The 20,516-nt window shown below is 44.0% G+C and overlaps 1 protein-coding gene across 1 annotated transcript; it reads left to right on the top strand.

Annotated features, from left to right (window-relative positions):
* Positions 1–8,794: 8,794 nt before the first annotated feature.
* Positions 8,795–9,643, top strand: LOC141680581 (uncharacterized). Its single transcript, XM_074486768.1, has 2 exons — positions 8,795–9,008; positions 9,255–9,643. Exons 1-2 carry the CDS (start codon positions 8,795–8,797, stop codon positions 9,641–9,643), a joined length of 603 nt encoding a protein of 200 aa, XP_074342869.1.
* The last annotated feature ends 10,873 nt before the right edge of the window (positions 9,644–20,516 follow it).

Here is a 20,516-nt window from a genome sequence, read left to right as displayed (position 1 = left end):
AAGTCTTTAAAAACTTTCTGGTGGATTTGAATGTATCCACCAGAGATATATATTATATCAAGAGAACTCTGTGTAGCAAGATTAGCTCACAGCTGCTTACAAATATGAACAACTAAGTTTACAGAGAAATGCTAAGGATGCAGCTTACAATTGTTTCTCTGAGATAATGTTCTTAGTCTTGTTCTTGTTGTTCTATTTGCTACTTCTTGGTTTATATATCACCAAGATTACAAAGTAATAAGACAAGATAATAAAACAATACATATCAAGTCTAATACTATGCTGCTTCATTACTCTATTCCAGCATCTTTGAATATCTTCATAATAGCATGGAAATGATAATGCTTCTTTGTTCTCTAAAACCCAGTTGAATAGGCTTCCACATTCCTTTTGCATACACTCGACGCATGTGACTGTGTTGTCACTGTCAACAGATGTTTGAATTGATTATCCGTCGGGTACATGATCATCCGCCGGGTTGCCTTATTGATCATTCGTCGAGTGGCATTGTTGTTTATCCGTCGGGTAGCTATCTGGCTCTTGACTTCATTTCATTTATGTAGAATTACAAGACATCATATATGTACAATTAATCAACCTGTTCTGCATATCTAATTAAAGTCAACATGACTTGAGTGCTACTACAGAATCTAAACAAAGTGTATGCAGAAATGTGCTACACACTCATTATTACTCAAGCTACTCACTCGATGGAATAATAAATCATCATCCATCGGGACTATATTGAGTATTCCGTCGGGACTATATTCCTTATCCGCCGAGTGCTACATTTTTCACTAAGTAAAATCTACTAAGGTGTTTTGTTAATAAAATCATCAAGTTCGCAACATATCCACAACAATCATACATGTACCTCACTGCACACTACATAGATTCTGATTGGAAGCTACAAAAATGGATAATCAACTTTTGTTAAGTTTCAAACCACAAAGGTGAGACCATTGGAAAGGTGATTGAGGGTTGTTTGCTTGAATGGGGGATTGAAAAAGTATTTTGTGTTACACTTGGCAACGCATCAGCCAATGATGTAGCAATTGGTTTTGTAAGGAGAAGGGTCAATGCATGGAAATGTGTTGTTCTTGATGGTGAACATCTCCATGTTCGATGTGGTGCTTACATCATAAACTTAATTGTCAATGACGGACTAACAAAGTTGCATGACTCAATAAATGCAATTCGTAATTCCGTGAGATACATTCGTTCTTCTCCAGTAAGGCTACTTAAATTCAGATGTTGTGTGGAGAAGGAGAGAATTGATATTAGATGCGGCTCTGAAGTTTGAAAAAACATTTACAAGGTATGAAGAGGAGGACGACAAATTTTTGAGCTACTTTATGAAAAAGAGAACGGTAAAAAAATGATTGGTCCTCCATCATCTAATGATTATGAACACGGAACTTTGCACTTTGGGTAGTCAAATCATTATTAACACAGGTTGTGTACTTATTTCCATAACAGCATCTAAATTCAACATATATACATTAGAAAACAAATTATACCTAATTAGACTCAATTAATAGTATCTCTCATAATGTACTGTCGATCACTAAGAGCATCTACAATCGTGTTGGTTATAATTGGTTAGCTAAATTGGACCTGTAGAATAATATTTAAAATTTGTTGAACTTGTAAGACATTATAGTTCGATGGTATTGGCTATACTAGTTAACTATATTTTAAAAATAGTATGATATTAAACTTTTATATTGTTATAAATTGAATATATTACTTAAATATGGTAATAAATTATTAGAATTTTTTTCCTTACAGATTTCTTACAGGTCTCTAGTGGTTCAACAAATATAGCCAACATCAAAAGATTGGCTATATTTATAAATAAGAGGAATGTACCATTGGAGATGGATTTTTTTACATAATCTCTATATATTTTATTTATAATATATATTAATAATTTTTAGCTAAAGGTTATGTATGGTAATGGTGGGAGATGCTCTAACAGAACTAAACATTTGTACATTAAAAAAGTAATTAATGCCTAATTTATAGCATCTACCTAATTAGACTCTATAAATCTCAATCAGTAGAAGCATCTATCACTAAACACATATGTACATTAAAAAAAAGTAATTAATGCCTAATTTGACTCTATTAGCATCTATGAAACTTGTACAAATCAAACATTAATGCCTAATTAGCCTCTTCAAGTATCTTAATCTAGACAAGCTATAATAATTTTACCTTCCGGCGAGTGATTAGTTGCGGTGTATCCCTTTGTAACTGCAAATTTCTAATTCATTGTGTTGTCTTTACCACTATTAATTATTATGATAAATACCTGTTTGCGCTTGCTGCTTAATTCACTAGATAGTTGATGCTGCGCTAGATAATCTTGAAGTTGACACTTCTTCTTATCATTGCAAGCAAGGTCCAAGAAGACTTGAAAAAAATATACCAACACACATCAGTATGTGTTATGCCCGCTTTCGGTCATGGGCCCTAAACAGGTCCCCTTAGGTGCATTGAATGGTTGGACCATCATATGTGGGCTAGAATCGTGGACCAATGTGACTTGGGCTCATGACATGCGAGCTAGACTCGTGACAGGTGAGTTGGGCTCATGGTGTGTGAGCTGGGCTCACGTGACCACATACGTGAGCTGAGCTCACACATGTAAGGTGGGCTCCCATTTGTCATCTATGCTCCCATATGTGAGCTGGGCACGGTTATGCCCACGCGAAGTGGGCTCAAGTACCTTCAAGCGAGTTGGGCTCAGGTGCCCACATGCGGGCCGGGCTCAGATGCCCACACGCGGGCCGGGCTCATGAGCCCATATCAATATGAAATCAAAGGTAGCATTGTATTTATTAATTGAAAAGGAAGGCGGTGCGGGCCGAGGTGACCAGGTCGGCTCACGTCGTAGGAATTTATGTGCAACATGGAAAGTAACTCATAGATGATTGAGTTGCTCGTAGATTTTGGGGCCGACACGGGTTGTTTCTACAATCACGGGAAGGATTGCGGAGATGCCGCGAGATTGTAGGAAGCGTGTGGAGCCGGTTGAGATTTACGTGACTAATTGGCTGAAGGCCTGGCTTTATCATGGGCTTGGGCTGCACGGGTTGGAAAACCCTAACCCTAGCCTACGTGACTTGTCCCCCAAGAACTACGTGAGGCTTGATCCCTATAAATAGGGTACGTAGGCACTTGTATGAGACATGAGTCGACACTTGACAGAGAATAACAAACCCTATTTTTTCTTAAGGAGTCAACATACAAGCTCAGCCACCACCAAACAACCTTCCTCCGCTCTTAAACGCCGTCCTTGATCTTTGTTCCACCCATTAACCTCCACAACACTGTTATACGAAATTCTCCCTATAACAATTGGCACTAGAAGGAGGGGCTTCATTCATCTTAGGGAGAAAGATGACCAAAGAAAGCAAGCAAGCGGCGACACCAGGAAGCGGAGGCAAGAAGAAGGACCCTAATGAGGTCGAACACACGCCCCCAGAGAATCAGGCGCCACCTCCACCAACTGCAACCATGGACGGGCAGGCTGTAATGACGTATCTCGAATGGCTGGCCGATCAGATGAATCAGATCAACGCCCGAATATCAAGGGTAGAAAAGAGCTCGGTCCAGAACGCCAAGCGTAAGGCGCGCCGCCTCAAGGTCTCTCAGCATAGCTGGAAGGGCAAAGGCCCTCAGAATAAGCTGATCCACGATTTTGATGACGTGGCAACCGAGACCAAGCAGAAGAAAGAAACATCGCGCGAAAAGGAAGATATACCCCGAGGCCATGATGAGCGGGGCAGCCAGATCTCTACGAGATCGGGGCAGAAGCCAGCTTCATCTGAGGCAAGGTCGACTAGCGTGCTAGACCGAGTGGGTAAAAAACTAAGTGAGCATGACCTCAGGCTCAAATTGGATAATTGTAAGAAGGAGAGAGAAGAGAAAGAGCCTGTGGATCTGAGAGGCTCGAAAAGAGAACGGGCAGCGACCCCTCCGGAAAAACATCAACACACCTCGCCCAGGAGGGAGGAGCGACGTAGACGCAGAGACAATCGTGAAGAGGAGTCGCAAGCGCGAGCCGGAGGAGGGGGATGCCATGAATGACCTCAGGGCTCACACCATTCTAGTAACGTGGGTGGTGATAAAGAAGGAGAAGTTGTTAGAGTAAGGGACCTAAGAAGGATCTTAGATGAGATGGAGCGAGAGAAGAGAGGCCCCCTGCCTCGGCTGCCCCCTCTCTGTTTACGGCTGTTATCCGATCATCCCCCTTACCTCGGGTGTTTAGGCACAACCCCGACCTTCTATTCAACGGCGAAGCCGACCCGGCGGAGTACCTTATACAATTTAACACTGAGATGGAAGTCTATCAAGTACCGGAGATGACCCGCTGCAGACTCTTCACGGCATCACTCAGAGGTAGTGCCCAATAATGGTTCTCCAAGTTGGGACCGGCTAGCATAAGAACGTGGAGGCAATTGGAGGACTTGTTCATCAGATAATTTCAGTCCACCCTCCACTATTCGCCTCCTGTGGCCAAATTAGTCAACATCAAGCAAAGGGAGGGGGAGCCCCTGGCAGAATACTTTCGTCGGTTCAACGCCGAGGTCCCCAAGGTGAGAGGAGCCAGTGAGGAGACCATCAAAAATTTCTTGATAGCAGGGTTGAAAGAAGGATCGAAATTTTGGAAGAGCCTCAAAGCGAGTGAGCCAAGAACCTTGGCCAAGTTCTATGAGCAAACTGAACCCTTCAAGAGGGTAGAGAAATCGATGAGAGAGCTGAAAATCAGCGAGAGCTATCGAGACAAGAGGAACCGATCTTCAAGCCCTGACGAGAGGAGGAAGACATATCGGCGTAGTTCGAGCCCGAAAAAGTCTGCCCGGGGCAAAGAGACCGCCAAAGATTCGGGAAGGCCTTATACAAGCAAATAGCAGACACACACCCCTCTGGTAGCCTCTATCGACCACATATATGCTACATATGCTGGGAAAGGGGTATTCAAGAAGGCAACCCCTCTCACAGACTACAATAAAAGAGACACTTCGAAGTATTGTGCATACCATGAGGCCACCGGACACGATACAGCTGATTGTAGACAACTAAAGGATGAGATCGAGACTTTGATTAGACAAGGGAAGCTTACGGAGTGGGTTGTCAAGGAGGTTCAAAAGCACATGACTGATTATCATACCGTCCCTCCTCCACCCCCAGAAGACAAAGAAAGGGTCCCTCGGGCTGGTAGCATTCATATTATTCTAGGCGGGTCTCACATTGGTGGAGACATCCGGAAGGCAATGGATAGATATGCCCGGGAAGCAAAGGACAAGCCCCTCACCAACGTCAACCATCTAAGCCAAAGGCCCCCGGAGCTCTTTGAGAGGGAGGCCGATGATATCGTGTTTAAGGAGAACGATGCAAAATGGGTGCATTACCCTCATACCGATGCCCTAGTCATAAAAATAAAGATTGGGACGGTGAATGTTCACCGAGCAATGGTGGATACCGGGAGCTCGGCTGATGTTCTGACTTATGATGCCTACAAAAAACTGGGATTGTTGGATAGAGAATTAACCTTGACAGGTGGGCACCTATACGGGTTCACGGGAAACTCGATCGGAGTGAAAGGGACAATTCGGCTCCCGGTGACCATAGGAGAAGAGCCTCATGTGGCCACCCAGATCGCTATGTTTACAGTTGTAGACCAGCCTTGTGCCTACAATGTTATAGTGGGCAGACCCCTTATGAGGGCGATGAGAATGGTGACCTCGATCCATCATATGACGATAAAATTTCCAACCCCCACGGGGGTAGGCATCTTGAAGAGTTGTCAATACGAATCAAGGGTCTGCTACAACCAGGCACTCAAGGCGGCCGAGTCAAGAAATGCCTCAAGGGAGATAGCTGAAGCAGGTGAGTGCGACGTCCCCTTAGAAGAGGCAGAGGGCAGGAAAAGAATACGTCCCGAGGGCCACGAGACTTGTAATTTGATTTCAATTGAGGAGTTGCCCGAGAACTACTTCGAGCACATGGGAATTCAGGTGGAACCACACCCAGGGGCCTTGCTAATGGAAGCCTCTCAGCCCATCATGTTGATACAAGAGGGGATTGTAGAGGAAGCAAGTGATGAAGAAGAGAGCCCAGAACAAATCGCTGCAAGACTTAGGAGAGGGAAGTGGGCACACGAAGAAACAACAATCACTATGGACCTGCCCAACGGAATCACTCGCACTGTAACTGCAACCTCTGAACGCTTGACAAATCCGGCCCGAGCTCACCAGCCCGAGCTCAAGGATACGGAAGGTTTGACAATCACGGAAATGGGAAAATCTAGCGAGGCTCGAGCAGATTTAGACCCGAGAATGCCCCCAATGGTCGAGAGGGCTGGGGCCGCAGAGGACACAATCCCGATCTTGGTAGACCCAAATGATCCCTCCAAGGTACTCAGAATAGGCTCTAACCTAAGTCCTGACTTGAGAGAGGATCTAGCCCGCTTCGTAAGGGAGAATTTGGATGTCTTTGCATGGTCACACTCTGATATGATAGGGATTGACCCAAATGTCATGTGCCACCGGCTCAACTTGGACCCGAAAAAGAAGGGGGTTAGGCAGAAGAGACGACCGATTAGTGGAGAGAGGGCAGACCCTCAGAGAAGAAGTGGATAGATTAATGGAGACAGGACTTGTGAGAGAAGCCTTTTATCCCATGTGGCTGGCCAACCCCTTGCTTGTCAAGAAGCCCAATGGCAAGTAGAGGACATGTGTAGAATTCACCGACCTGAACAAAGCTTTCCCGAAGGACAGCTTTCCTCTACCCCGAATCGACCAGCTGGTTGATTTCACGGCTGGGCACGCATTGCTTAGCTTTATGGATGCTTATTCGGGATATAACCAAATCCCCATGTACGGGCCAGATCAGGAGCACACCTCCTTTATTACTGATCGGGGCCTTTACTGTTACATCGGGATGCCCTTCGGGCTCCTTAATGCGGGGGCAACCTATCAGAGGCTGGTGAATAAGATGTTCAAACATCAGTTGGGGAAGACTATGGAGGCCTATATAGATGACATGCTGGTGAAGTCGAAAGAAGCGAGGGATCATGTCCGCCACCTGGCAGAAATGTTCCAGATCCTAAGGGAGTACAGAATGAAGCTCAACCCCCAGAAATGTGTGTTTGGGGTTGAATCGGGGAAGTTTTTGGGATTTATTGTCAACCATAGAGGCATTGAGGCCAACCCAGCCAAGATACAAGCCCTACTCGAGATGAGATCCCCTCGACGGGTGAAGGATGTTCAAAGCTTAACGGGACGAGTGGCTGCCTTGAACCGCTTCATCTCAAAATCCTCCGATAAATGCCAAGAGTTCTTCAAAGCAATTAAAGGAGTGGGGAGGAATTTTAAGTGGACCGAAGAATGTGAGGAAGCCTTTCAGAACATAAAGAAGCATCTCAGCAGCCCTCCAATGTTGTCCAACCCAAAGGCAGGAGAAACTTTGATCCTATACTTGGCTGTCTTCGACTTTGCAATAAGTGCGGTATTAGTCCGAGAGGAGGATGGTGTCCAGCTCCCGGTATATTATGTGAGTAAAAGGCTAGCCGATGCCGAGACTCGATACACAAGCCTCGAAAAGCTAGCATATGCTCTGATCCTGGCCTCCCGAAAACTCAGGCCCTATTTTCAGGCACACAAGATAGAAGTACGAACCTCCTACCCCCTCAGACAAGTGATGCATAAACCAGAGTCTTCTGGTCGAATGTTGAAGTGGACGGTTGAGCTCGGCCAATTCGAGGTGGATTATAAGCCAAGGACTGCGATCAAAGGCCAAGCCCTGGCCGATTTTATGCTAGAATTTCCTCCACATCAAGAAGTGGAGTCGGGAGCCCTTGTTGTTATACCTAACACAGAAGAAGTTGGGCTGGAGAGCCAAAATAGTGCCCCATGGTGGAGCCTATTTGTGGGTGGAGCCTCTAACGGTGATGGAGCAGAAGCTGGAATTGAGCTAATCAGCCCAGAGGCACACAAGATCAGACGTGCGACCCATCTGGCCTTTCATGTAACAACAATGATGCTGAGTATGAGGCCCTGATCAACGGTCTCAAGCTAGCTTTGGAAATGAAGGTGGAAAATTTGAATGTGTTTAGTGACTCCATGATTATGGTCTATCAGATAAACGGGGGGTATCAAGCTAAGGGGCCGAGAACAGAGCTTTACCTGAAGCGCGCACAGAGGATAATCGCGAGGTTCAGCGAGGTGAGGCTGGACCTAATCCCGCGTGGGCAGAATGAAGGCGCGGACGAGCTAGCTAAGCTCGGCTCACACCGCGAGACCACTTTGCTAGGAACCGTGCCCCTTGATGTACAGAGGCAACCTAGTGTGCTCGAACACGAGGTGGGCAGCCTCAGTAATGAGCTCGGCCCCACGTGGATGACACCTATTCTAGCATACATAAAAGAAGGTTCACTTCCGGACGAAAAGAATGAGGCAAGGAGGATAAAATACAAAGTATCGCGCTATGTGATATACGACGGGATTCTATACAGAAGAGGATTCAGTGTGCCTCTCCTCAAATGCATAGATGGAGATGAATGCAACTACATCCTAAGGGAAGTACATGAGGGCATTTATGGCAATCACTCGGGCGTAGCTCTCTAGCTCAGAAAATCCTCCGTCAAGGCTACTACTGGCCAACACTGAAAAAAGATGCCTTTGAATTCTCCCGAGCTTGTGATAAGTGTCAGCGATATGCCAATTATTACAACAGCCCCGTGGCCTCTCTCACATCCCTCATGAGCCCCTGGCCCTTCTCCATGTGGGGAATTGATCTGATTGGGGAACTCCCGAAGGCCAGGGGAGGTGTCAAGTATGCGGTGGTTGCGGTAGACTACTTCACTAAGTGGGCAGAGGCCGAGCCCCTAGCCACCATCACGGCAAAAAAACTCAGGGAGTTTGTACACAGGGCTATTGTGTGTCGTTATGGCATCCCTTACAAGATGATATCTGATAATGGGAAACAATTTGATAGCAAGGAAATGCGAGAGTTTTGTGAGCAGCTGGGGATTCAGAAGAGCTTTAGCGCAGTCTGCCACCCCCAGAGTAACGGGCAGACGGAGGCTGTTAATAAAATCATTAAGCATACCTTGAAGGCAAAGCTTGAAGAGAAGAAAGGAGCATGGCCAGAGGAGCTCGCCCAGGTCCTGTGGTCTTACAACACTACACCCTGAACCACAACTGGAGAGACCCCTTTCTCTCTGGTGTATGGGTGTGAAGCTATGGTGCCCGTTGAAGTGGGAGCAGGATCTTTTCGAAGGGACAACTATGACTCGGAGGCAAATGAGGTCAATCATCGGCTCTATTTGGACATGATCGAAGAAACTCGAGAAGATGCTCAGATCAGGGTAGCAGCATATCAGCAGAGGACAGCTAGGCACTATAACAGTAAGGTTAAAGCCCGAACTTTCAAGGTGGGAGATTTGGTTCTACGCGGGGTCATGCCAAATACCAAGGTGGTGAGTCACGGAGTCTTTGGAGCGAATTGGGAAGGCCCTTACAAGATAAAGTCAGTGTTCTGGGAAGGAACCTACCACCTCAATGATATGCAGGATAAACTGATCCCGAGAGCCTGGAATGCGGAACACCTCCGCAAATATTATCAGTAATATTATTCTTTTTAGACTTAGTATTATCTTACAATACTCCTAAGTCTCGGGGGTAGTGCCATATAGGTGCCTCCCTGAGACCACAAGCATGTACTCCTTTCAGTTCCCATTATCTATGAATAAAACGATTGATTTCTATTTTGTGCACTTGACATTTTAACTTTTGGTAAATACCCAGCAGGGGAGCCCATCCTTGGGAATCCATGCGAGGAAAGAACGGTTGTTTTATTAGCATGTTAAAATCACAAATCAGACCGGGCCCCGGCCCGCTTGACAACAGATATGGGAGACAAGCTGGGCCACGACCCGCTTAGAAAGATATGAGCATAAAGCAGATAAAAGATGAAGCTTAAAAGAGAGGTGGGCTCCCAAAATGCGACCCAGGAGGCCCAGCCCTCCACCAAACATGGTCAGGGTCGCATCATGCGAGCCCATACGACAACGCGTGCAAAACTTGTGAATTAGTAATGATGCGAGCCTGTTCCACTTAGCATTTTTCGACAAATTTTGATCGATTGAACAAAAGGTGCAAGCTGATTAGCTGGGCTCGCTGTGAAAGTCTAACGCTCGCCATACGCGGCCAGAGTTATGATAACTTTTGGTCAGCGTGATAAGAAAATACAAAAATAAAGAAAGCCAGCTAGCACCGTAAAGACATACGCGGGCACAAAAGACTTAACATTTTATACAAACAAAAGTTAAATAAGTTAGGCCCCGATGCAGAATATTTCAAATACAAGCGCGAGGCGAGAGGGGTGCCCGCTTACCCAGTCAAAAGTCTAGTTCTAATTAAAATTACATTAAGGGTTATCAGCCTCTGCTCCCCCACGATTTTCATCACAGCAACCTGGGCCTGCTCGGCTGTGAGCCGAGCCTCCTCAGCAATTTGGGCATCCCTCTCCATCTCTAGCTTCAGCTTTTCAGCATGCCTCGCTGTGCTCGTACCCAGAGCCGCCCAATCGAAGTCAGGAACCTTCTTCATAAAGACTTTCATAAAATTCCTGGCTCCCAGGTTCCTAGCATCAGCGAGGGCGGCCTCACGGCCCTCGGTCAGGGCAGAGACTGATCCCTCCAGCTCGAGCACCCTCTCCTCGAGGGCATCCTTCTCCTTCTTCCATACCTCAGCAGCCAGGTCATGAGCTTCCTTCTGCTCCCTTAGGGCTTGGTCGTGAGCAGCGTTCAGGTTAATTATCTTCTGATTATAATTGTTCACCAGTGTAACCTTCTCTTGCCCGTGCTCAGCGACCTTACTCTGAAGGGATTTGACTTTAGACTCGAGCTTTGTGTTGGTCTGGCTGAGGGCTCGCATCTCTCGAGCCTTAGACATCTGACGATAGTAAACTTCGGCTGCAGCTCGAGACAGTGCATCCTGATTGACTTTGAGAGCAGAAGAAGACCAACCCTTTACATCCTGCTCGCTGATGTGACCTTGAGCGAGCCGGCCGAACGTGGTCGCAACCATATTGGCAGAAGAAGAGGAGGGAAGAGGAGCATCAGATGGAGCAGCCTTCTTTGGCTCAGGCTCGCCAGTTTTTCCTTCTTTGTGACCTCGATGCCTTTTTAGCCGAGGAGAAGGCCCTGAGCCTTTGAAATGCTCAGTAAGGGTCCTCATGCAAGCTGGAGGGGGGACTTGAGAGTGAGCCCCTGTGGTCACTGCAGCGGGCTGAACAGGGCCCGAGTTCGCAGCTTGCTCAGCCTCCTCCATGAAGGGGATAGGGGAGATGGCCATTTCTGAAAAAAGAAAACAATGAAGAAAAAGATTAGTCACAGCGAGATGCAATGCAAAGAAGTAATGTGAGCAGATAAAAAAAATATGGAAAATTAAGGTGCAATGTGAAGTGATGCATGCAGGAAGCGTATACACACGAGCCCATGAGCTCGAGCTCGCAAGTAGACAGGCCCACACATGCGAGCCCGATATTCTTACCCTTTCTGGCCCTCTTGGATTTCTTCTTTTGAGGAGTCTGCCTCACTCCTTCTTTCAAAAACCCACACGCGACCAGGTTCGAGGTCGTTATGAGCTTTCGAATATCCCTGTTTGCCTTGGGAAGGTCTAGCAGGCTGTCTGCATTTCTTTTTTCTTGTCCCACAAGGACAGTGCGAGGCGGGGTGGCTGGAGATATAAAAAAACATCTCTTGTTAAAAGAAGGAATTATGGTATAAAAACCGAGAGCGGCCAGGGAAGACTTACATGGGTTGTAATAAAAATGAGTCTGGACTCGAGGCACCTCGTGGATGTAGAAATAGGGGCTCTTCCACTTCCCTGAGTTGCTCGGCCCATTGTGAATGAGATTCTTCTTGTTGAAGCACGGTCAGACAGAGAAGTAGAAGTATCCAAAGTCATTTGGAGAATGCTTTAGATTAAGGAAGTAGCCCAGCTGCCTCGCTGTGAGAGGAGGAAACCCACACTTGCTATACATGATGTATAATGCGAGGGCGGCCCGGTATCCATTTGGGTTGATCTGCAAAGGTGCGAGCTGGTAGTTCGCAGACATCCTTGATGAAAGGATGAAGAGGAGAAGAGATGCCTAGCCTCAGAAGGAAGGTATACAAGACCATGCGAGGCACCCTGCCTCCATTCTCTGGATGGTTAAATCTGTAGCACCTCATATGAGGCAGGGGCAAGACAACATGGCCCTCGAGCTGGATATGCTCAATATGCTCGGCCAGATGTTTTTGAGTCAACGAGGTAGACAGGTCGCGGCAAGCGAGCACCTTAACCTCCTCGTTGACAGTCGAGCTCTCCTCCCCATAAGGAATGATCTGCCTCTTAAAAACAATTTCACCCTTCAGCTCGGGCTGGGCAGGAGGCACATAAGGCTCAGGAGAGGCCGTGGGGATGTAGTTATAGTTACAAATCTTGTACTGACTTGTAACATCTGCCACCTCCTCGCTCTGAGGAGAGTCATAGGACCAGTGCGAGCCGTCATCTTCACCCTCGAGCCCCAAGATGGGGTATTCAGCAGCTACGGGCTCCTTTCCTTTATTCTTGGTGTCATAGTATGCACTCCCCAGGTCGCTGTCGGTAGATTCTGAGTCAAGGTGAATGGGGTCGAGGTTGTTAGCTGCAGCTTGTCTCAGGCGGGCTGCCCTCTCTTCAACCATTTCTCTTAAAATCTCCTCAGCTCGTTCTTTGTCCAGAGGAGCGGGCTCGCGGTTAAAAATTTCCTCCACCCCGAGGGAGGCTGGTATTCTGGAGAGGTCCACGGGCCTGTTTTTCCAATCATAAATATTCTTCTCCCTGGTGTAATCTTCAGGATTAGGGTCGAGGTGAATATCAAGCGAGCCGGATCCTGCTGCTCGCATCGAGTTCTCAACTCTGGCAATGTTCAAAGCCCCTTGAGGGGTGATAGCTGAGCCAGGAGAGATGGGTTGGCTAAGACGACCAGAAAGAGAAGTCAGCTCGCGTTGGAAGTCCTTTGAGCCTCGCTGCTCAGGAGGATATTGGTTTAATGGAGACGGAGTGGCTGAAGAATGAACTGGGCTGGCGGAGGTGCGAGCCGGGCTCGAGGAGGAGCGAGACGATCCATAGGAACGGGCTGAAGACGCACTCGACATCTGTAAAAGATGGTGAAAATTAGTGTGTGGCCCTAAAAAGAAAACAAAAACAAGTATGGGGTCGCACATAAGTGTCCTCACATCTCACACGGGATCGCACCTAAGTATTTAAACGAGCAGACGGGCTCGCATCGCATGTTGTGGGTGTGTGTGAGCTCGCATCGAACAGGTGGTGTGTGCTCGCATGGTGCACATATACAAGCGTGAATGAAAACGGGCTCGAATCGAAGATTACCTGTTGGAGAGGTGTATGAAGATCCAGATGAATCTGTGCCGGGAGAATATCGCCGCCGGTAGACGGTTCTTGTTGAGATGATGATCTTCGCCGTGGTAGATCCTTGAGAAAATTGAGCAGCAATTCAGGAAGTGTTTTTGGAAATGTGAGAAATGAATTCAAATCTCACATATTTATAGGGGATAGGAGAGAGAAAGGGGAGGTGACACGTGTCACCATCTTAGATGACGACACGGATCCCCACGCCAGCTGTCCAACGGCTGTCAAAATGAATGTTAAATAAAAGGCGTGCGAGACGAGGCGGTTTTGTGCGGCCTGGTGGGCTCGCACCTGCGAGGCCATGAAAGACTGGAAAATTCCTAGCCTCCAGATGCGACCAGGAATTTTGGGGGTAGGTTTTATGCCCGCTTTCAGTCATGGGCCCTAAACAGGTCCCTTTAGGTGCATTGAATGGCTGGACCATCATATGTGGGCTAGAATTGTGGACCAATGTGACTTGGGCTCATGACATGCGAGCTGGGCTCGTGACAGGTGAGTTGGGCTCATGGTGTGTGAGATGGGCTCACGTGACCACATACGCGAGCTGGGCTCACACATGTAAGGTGGGCTCCCATTTATCATCTATGCTCCCATATGCGAGCTGGGCTCGGTTATGCCCACGCGAGGTGGGCTCAAGTACCTTCAAGCGAGACAGATGCCCACACGCGGGCCGGGCTCAGATGCCCACACGCGGGCCGGGCTCATGAGTTCATATCAATATGAAATCAAAGGTAACATTGTATTTATTAATTGAAAAAGAAGGTGGTGCGGGCCGAGGTGACCAGGCCGGCTCACGTCGTAGGAATTTGTGTGCAACATGGAAAGTAACTCATAGATCATTGAGTTGCTCGTAGATTTCGGGGCCGACACGGGTTGTTCCTACAATCACGGGAAGGATTGCGGAGATGCCGCGAAATTGTAGGAAGCGTGTGGAACCGGTTGAGATTTACGTGACTAATTGGCTGAAGGCCTGGCTTTATCGTGCGCTTGGGCTGCACGGGTTGGAAAACCCTAACCCTAGCCTACGTGACTTGTCCCCCAAGAACTACGTGAGGCTTGATCCCTATAAATAGGGTACGTAGGCACTTGTATGAGACATGAGTCGACACTTGACAGAGAATAACAAACCCTATTCTTTCTTAAGGAGTCAACATACAAGCTCAGCCACCACCAAACAACCTTCCTCCGCCCTTAAACGCCGTCATTGATCTTTGTTCCACCCATTAACCTCCACAACACTGTTATACGAAATTCTCCCTATAACAGTATGTTTTTAGTACAGCTTTATTGTTCGTTTAGAGTATCAGTATTGGTTGACACGACTGAGTTAACTATTTCCTTGACCTTGCCAGCATCATTCGACAATTTTTTCTTGACTTTATCGATCCATCTCTGGCCATCGGATTTTATTGTCGAGACAAAAGTTTGCAGTGTGCTCTAAGAATAAAATTAATACCCAAGTGTATGTATTATTTATATAATGGTGATGATCGCGGCTACTCCGCAATAATAATGCATCTTAGAACAACCATGCCAAACAGGGCACTAAGCTAGATTTATATAAATTGAAGCTTTACGGTTATCGATTTTGATGTGTTCTTGCTTTCAGATGTATTTGGTAATTTCTGTTCGCGAGCTTTTAAGCTCAATCTAATGGTGCTCCATTACTTACCGTTACTTAATTAGAACTCAACAAAGCCAGCAGGTCACTATGAGACCTCGTGTGACACTGTTGGAGTTCATGACGATGATAAGTGTGGTGATGTACCCACAGCTGATGCAGACAATAGTGGTACACAGGAAGATGAATTGCAAATGCTCTGATGCAGTTGCTATCTGGGTAACTCTGAAGCTTACAGTTTCTCTGTTTTTTTAATATTCTTTAGTACTCTGTGCAACCCCTCGAAGGCCCAAACACTCCTTCCAATTCAGTCGTTGCTGAAGATTGGGATATAATATACGCGGGTTCTCCTATTTGATGTTGCAATCAAGTCTGTGATGTGTTGGAACTTTCAGTTGGTAAATATTTTTGTTTTCGGTGTTGTGGCAGTAATCAAGGCATCATATATTTTGATTAATTTACTAAAAAACATCACATGACTATTGCAAGTACCAAGTTATCTGGCATTTTTTTTTATTCACGTGAAGCCGGTGCCTGTGGTGCAAAGCACCTGCATAGGATATTAAGCCTTCTCTGGTCTCTACTTATTTATTTTCTCTCTTTTGATGTATACTACTCTTGCTTGCGGGTGGGGTAGAAGGGTTTCTATAAGCTCCTACATTTTAAGTTATACCCTTTTATGTTGTTCAAGGTAAAAGTATTTGACATCAGCTTGGCATGTCGTAATATTTACGTTAGTTGTTACAACTTTTTTCCTAATTTTTGGTGTTTAATGTTTAGTTTTTCTGATAAAAGTCTCACAAATCCTACCCAAGGCCTGGCCACTTAGCCCAACTGTAGAAATTACTGGAAATTACAGAATTTGGTAACGTGATAGCATTCTAACCTACGAAAAGAGTGTCAGGAAAAAATGTTAACAGATGATCAGACCAAGTTGTTCTAGAGGATTAGAGTGATAAGTGATTTTAGAAAGAGTAACTAGTAGCTACCTATTACAAATACCTTGCCAGGAAACTTCGATGCTATAAATAAGTTGCATTTGCCCGCCCGTTTAGTTTTTGAAAAATAACTTTCAAGTTGCTTGCACCGACTTATAAGTTTAAAAAACACTGCCATGGGGGTTTTAGGAATGTACTGATATTGTGATTACAAATAAGCTTATATTATATATTTGCCTTTGTTACAGTTAATAACAAATGTCAGTTCTTGTTAGGTACATTCCGTTGTTAGCTGCAACATTTACCTTTCCTCAGAGCCTTGGAACCTTTGGTGGTAGGGCTGGTGTGTCAACATGCATTATTGCTGTGCAAGATGACAACGCCTTCTACCTTCATCCACACGAAGTTAAGCAGGTATAGTACAACCCTGTTGCCTTCACATTTATAAATTCGTGAAGAAGTATTACAGTTAATACTGGATGAGTGGATGGTAATAGCTAAGCAAACATATGCATTGCAGCATAGGCATCTGAAGTGGTGAAAGGCAATTTGTATAGATTTTAAACTCTAGTAACTAAATTATAGTTCTTGTTGATATTGTAAGTTTATAAGTTATATTTTAGAAATGTAACCCTTTGTAACTGCAAATTTGCAATTCGTGCTTCTGTCTTTACCACTACTATTACCAGGATTAGCTATAATATAAATCTCGCTTAGATGTAAAACTTAATCCTAGGTATGACAAGTTAGTACTTCTAGCTAGATTAATTTGCTGTTGCGGCTAATATTCATACTTTCTGTAGATTAGTGTTTTTTTATGGTAAAAGCTTGTGAAGTCCCAACACATGCACACAAAATACTTTCACTTTCATTTTAAGTAATTAGCAACTTCTCTCCACTTTGACCAACAAAGAGTTGGTGGCTCTTGTTCCGTTTTTCGTGTCGTCGGAGGTGTCTGTAATCGATTAGCAAAAAAAAGTCACTCTAGTTTGCATCGAAATCTTAAGATATTATTAAAATTGATTGCTACAAGTATTTCTTGGAATATCTATTTTTGGTCCCAATTCCTGATCACCAAAATGTAATATAATAAGTTATAGCTAAACTAGTTACTTGATTAAGAGTAATGTTAAAAGTACCAAAATTGATTGTAAAATTATTCTCACAACATATTTTAATAACTGATGAGACTCAATTTAATATACGGGTTGTCCAATTTATTTATAAGAAAATGACCAATAACTAGTTCACACCTTCACATATCATGATTTGTGAGTCGTTACGGAACGAATTTGACATATCATGATGTAAAAATAAAAGGTGTAAAATGTTAGTACTGGGTGGGGTGGGATTGGGAGATGTTAGTCCGTGACAGGGTGCTAGTAGCCCTTTGAGAAATCACATTATGCATTACTTGTGTGAGAGTTATGGTATGAATGTACAGAGAAGAGCTAGTCCCCAAGTAGCTTAAAACGTGATTGTGAATATGTAGTGGGGAATTAGAGGTTTCGATTTGCACATGATTCTGGTGGTGATGGTGAATTTATGAAGCAATAGCGAGTCCTGCAATAATGTCCGCAAGGAGTGACTCTAGCATGTCATCAATCAAAATCATCTGGTTGATTTCTTCCCCTGTTTCTACAGCTTTGCGTTTCTTCTAAGCGCAGAATTATACTCCCTCCATCCCATTTTATTAATCCAATTTGCAAAATAAAAAAATTTGAAAATATTTGTCTCTTCTTTAACTCATGCAAATTTTATAGTTTCAATATTAAGTAAAAGACCTACTCATAAATGTCCTTTATTATTTTATAGTTTTCATGTGTATACACGTGCACATTTATTTTTTTTGTTGAAGTATGTGTAATTTATGTAATGTATAAAAACTAAGTTGTATTATTGCGTGAAAACGAGAAAATGGACATTACATCTTCTATTTCTTCTATTTCTTAGTATGTGTGAAATTAACAAAGTGGACTATCAAAATGGGATGGACGGAGTATAAGTTTAGCTTTTTTGATTGTTTCTTTATAATGATGGACTCCCCTGCATTCACAACAAACAAACTAATCAAAATGCACAAAAATTATAAATTTTAGTGTTTAGTATGTCCACGTGGGCACACACCGTAGAGAAACCCAAAGTCTTGGCATCGGTAGTGTTTCTGCAATTATGTGTGATTTTGGGATTACAAAAGGCACAATGAATGTACTTCATAATGAAACAAAAAATTCACAGTAGAACATTGCAGAAAATCTTCACAATCATGGTCTTATTAATCAATTAATAATTCAACCGACGAATAACCCAGTGGTATGTGTGTGCTTAGAACATCGGCCACTGACTTTCTCAACTATAAAACATTCAGGAGGCATACTCTGAGTGAACATTTGACGCACAAAAAAAAATCAAGTGAACTCGTGATAGTTTAATTCAGCCAGTAGTTCCACAGATTTATTTTCAAAGCTAGTGAATTTCATACACTTCTAATCATAAAATTAGAGGTCACCACTTCCGAATTCATGATAATTGTATCATCCTTCACAAAGTGATAAGGTATCAAATCCAGCAGGACTAGTGGCTGCCAAAATGAATTCTAAAGCTCAGGACTCTTCTACTCCAGACTCTTCATCGACCATATGCCGGAACGAGCAGGATCACAAATAAAGATAACACTCGTAATAAAATTGCAGTTCCCATATTATGAGGAACAAGGATCTGACAATCTCGTTCTTCTTCAATGTTGGACGTACACAAAAATGTGGAATTGTTCAGATCCTGGAGTCTGGTTCATCTTTATCTAATAACTCAAGTCATGGTAAAATCTGATTAATTGGCAGAGGTAACCAGAACCTAATACATGGCTACATCAAATTGAAGAAAGCACCTTGTTATTCATCACACATGACGGAAAAAGGTTCAGAAACTACAACCAAAGCAAAAGTTCATCTGGAAAACTCCAAGGACCAAGCCTATATTGTTTGGTTAAATATTAAATAGTACAACCTGTAAAACGTTTAGCATCTTGCCGCGATGAGATGAAAGTTAGGAGGGATATCTCAACACTACTGGCCCGAAGCTAAAAAAAATTGCTTTAATGAGTAGAAAAACGAATTGAAGAAGAAGCACCGTAAGAACTGGAAAAAACAAGGCCGCCAGAACCCACAACTAAGGCTGCCTGAAAAAACAAAGAAAGAAAGAAAAGGAAGACGCCTCCTCCTTGCAAAAACGAAAAAGAACGAGGCCTGCAGAAAAGTTAGCAGCTTGTAGGAAGTAGAAAATATAAAGGAAAAAAGGCAAAGAAAGCTGGCGTGCTTGTTGCATGAACAGAAGAAAAAGAACAAATTGACAACTTGAAAACACTAACACCAGGATTTGACTTGGGTCCAAAAATTGGACTGACGAGTTTTGGTTCGCATCAAACATCATCCTTTAAGGGAGAACACTTGCAATTCATCCTCACTAATGTTTCTCCATCATCATCTTCAACAGGTAAACAACAAAGATTTTCACTATAGGTCATAACTGTTGCGAGAATGGGATACTAATGAAAGAATCGGAAGAGCACAATTGATAAAGAAGTGAACGGAAGCAGATGATATTGCATGAAACAACAGCAGAAATGATGACAAAAACTGTTCAGGTAGCATAAATAAACGCCCCCCCCCCCCCACATCAGCCTGCATCCGTCTCTGATTGTAGCTACGTATATTAAAAATCAGAATCTTCTAGGCATCTCAAGGCCACAGGAAAGAAGTCTACATAAAGGAGGAGTCAAGAAAAACAAATAAACAAGAAATTTTCTGTTGTTGTAGCAAGAAGCAGAAGATCACATAAATAAAAGGAAAGTGAAATTTATGTGTATAAAAGCTCGAGAAAAAAAAACTTTTTTGAATGCTACATATTATATATATATATATATATATATATTAATGTGCAAGGGAGGCTAGCAACAAACAGATATGTGAAGAAGGAAACAAAAGCAGGGTATGGTTTGGGAAGTTTTTTTTTAAAATACAAAGTATAGACAGCAAAAAGATGAAAATTGGTGTATGTGAAAAAGAAAGAGCATATTCAAATCTCATCAACAGTTGCAAGAGAACTCACGAAACTGTAGGTGAATCTCTAAAAATACGGTGGGATCAAAGTGCCGAAAGTAAATCACTAGCCCTAAAGACAACATAAAGCATAAAAAATCATATGAGCAAGAAAGTTAATATTCCCACCACACAGCAGATTATGAACTTGAATTTCTCAAAACAAAATTCTGGCAAAAATAAAAAAGGAAGAGTTTATACAACAGTCACCCTAAGCCAAGATCAGGATCAGGAACAATCATAAAAGAATTAGTGTTGTTTCAGCATGAAAGATACATAATGGGGTCTCATGACCCCAATTGACCTGGTGTGGCTCCACCAGTAATTAAGAATATGTAGACTATATCATAGAAGGCAATAGAGAGTTCGTAGACTTGTGCAAGCA

Source organism: Apium graveolens, chromosome 8 (assembly GCF_009905375.1).
Source record: "Apium graveolens cultivar Ventura chromosome 8, ASM990537v1, whole genome shotgun sequence".
Lineage (NCBI taxonomy): Eukaryota > Viridiplantae > Streptophyta > Magnoliopsida > Apiales > Apiaceae > Apium > Apium graveolens.
This window is presented reverse-complemented; position numbering and strand designations above follow the sequence as displayed.

Excerpts from the sequence above, each read along its gene's own strand:
- LOC141680581 (XM_074486768.1), top strand. The coding sequence starts at position 8,795 with ATGTGGGGAATTGATCTGATTGGGGAACTCCCGAAGGCCAGGGGAGGT. Across the intron at positions 9,009-9,254 it reads TAATGGGAAACAATTTGATA|CTATGGTGCCCGTTGAAGTG; the intron begins GCAAGGAAATGC and ends ATGGGTGTGAAG.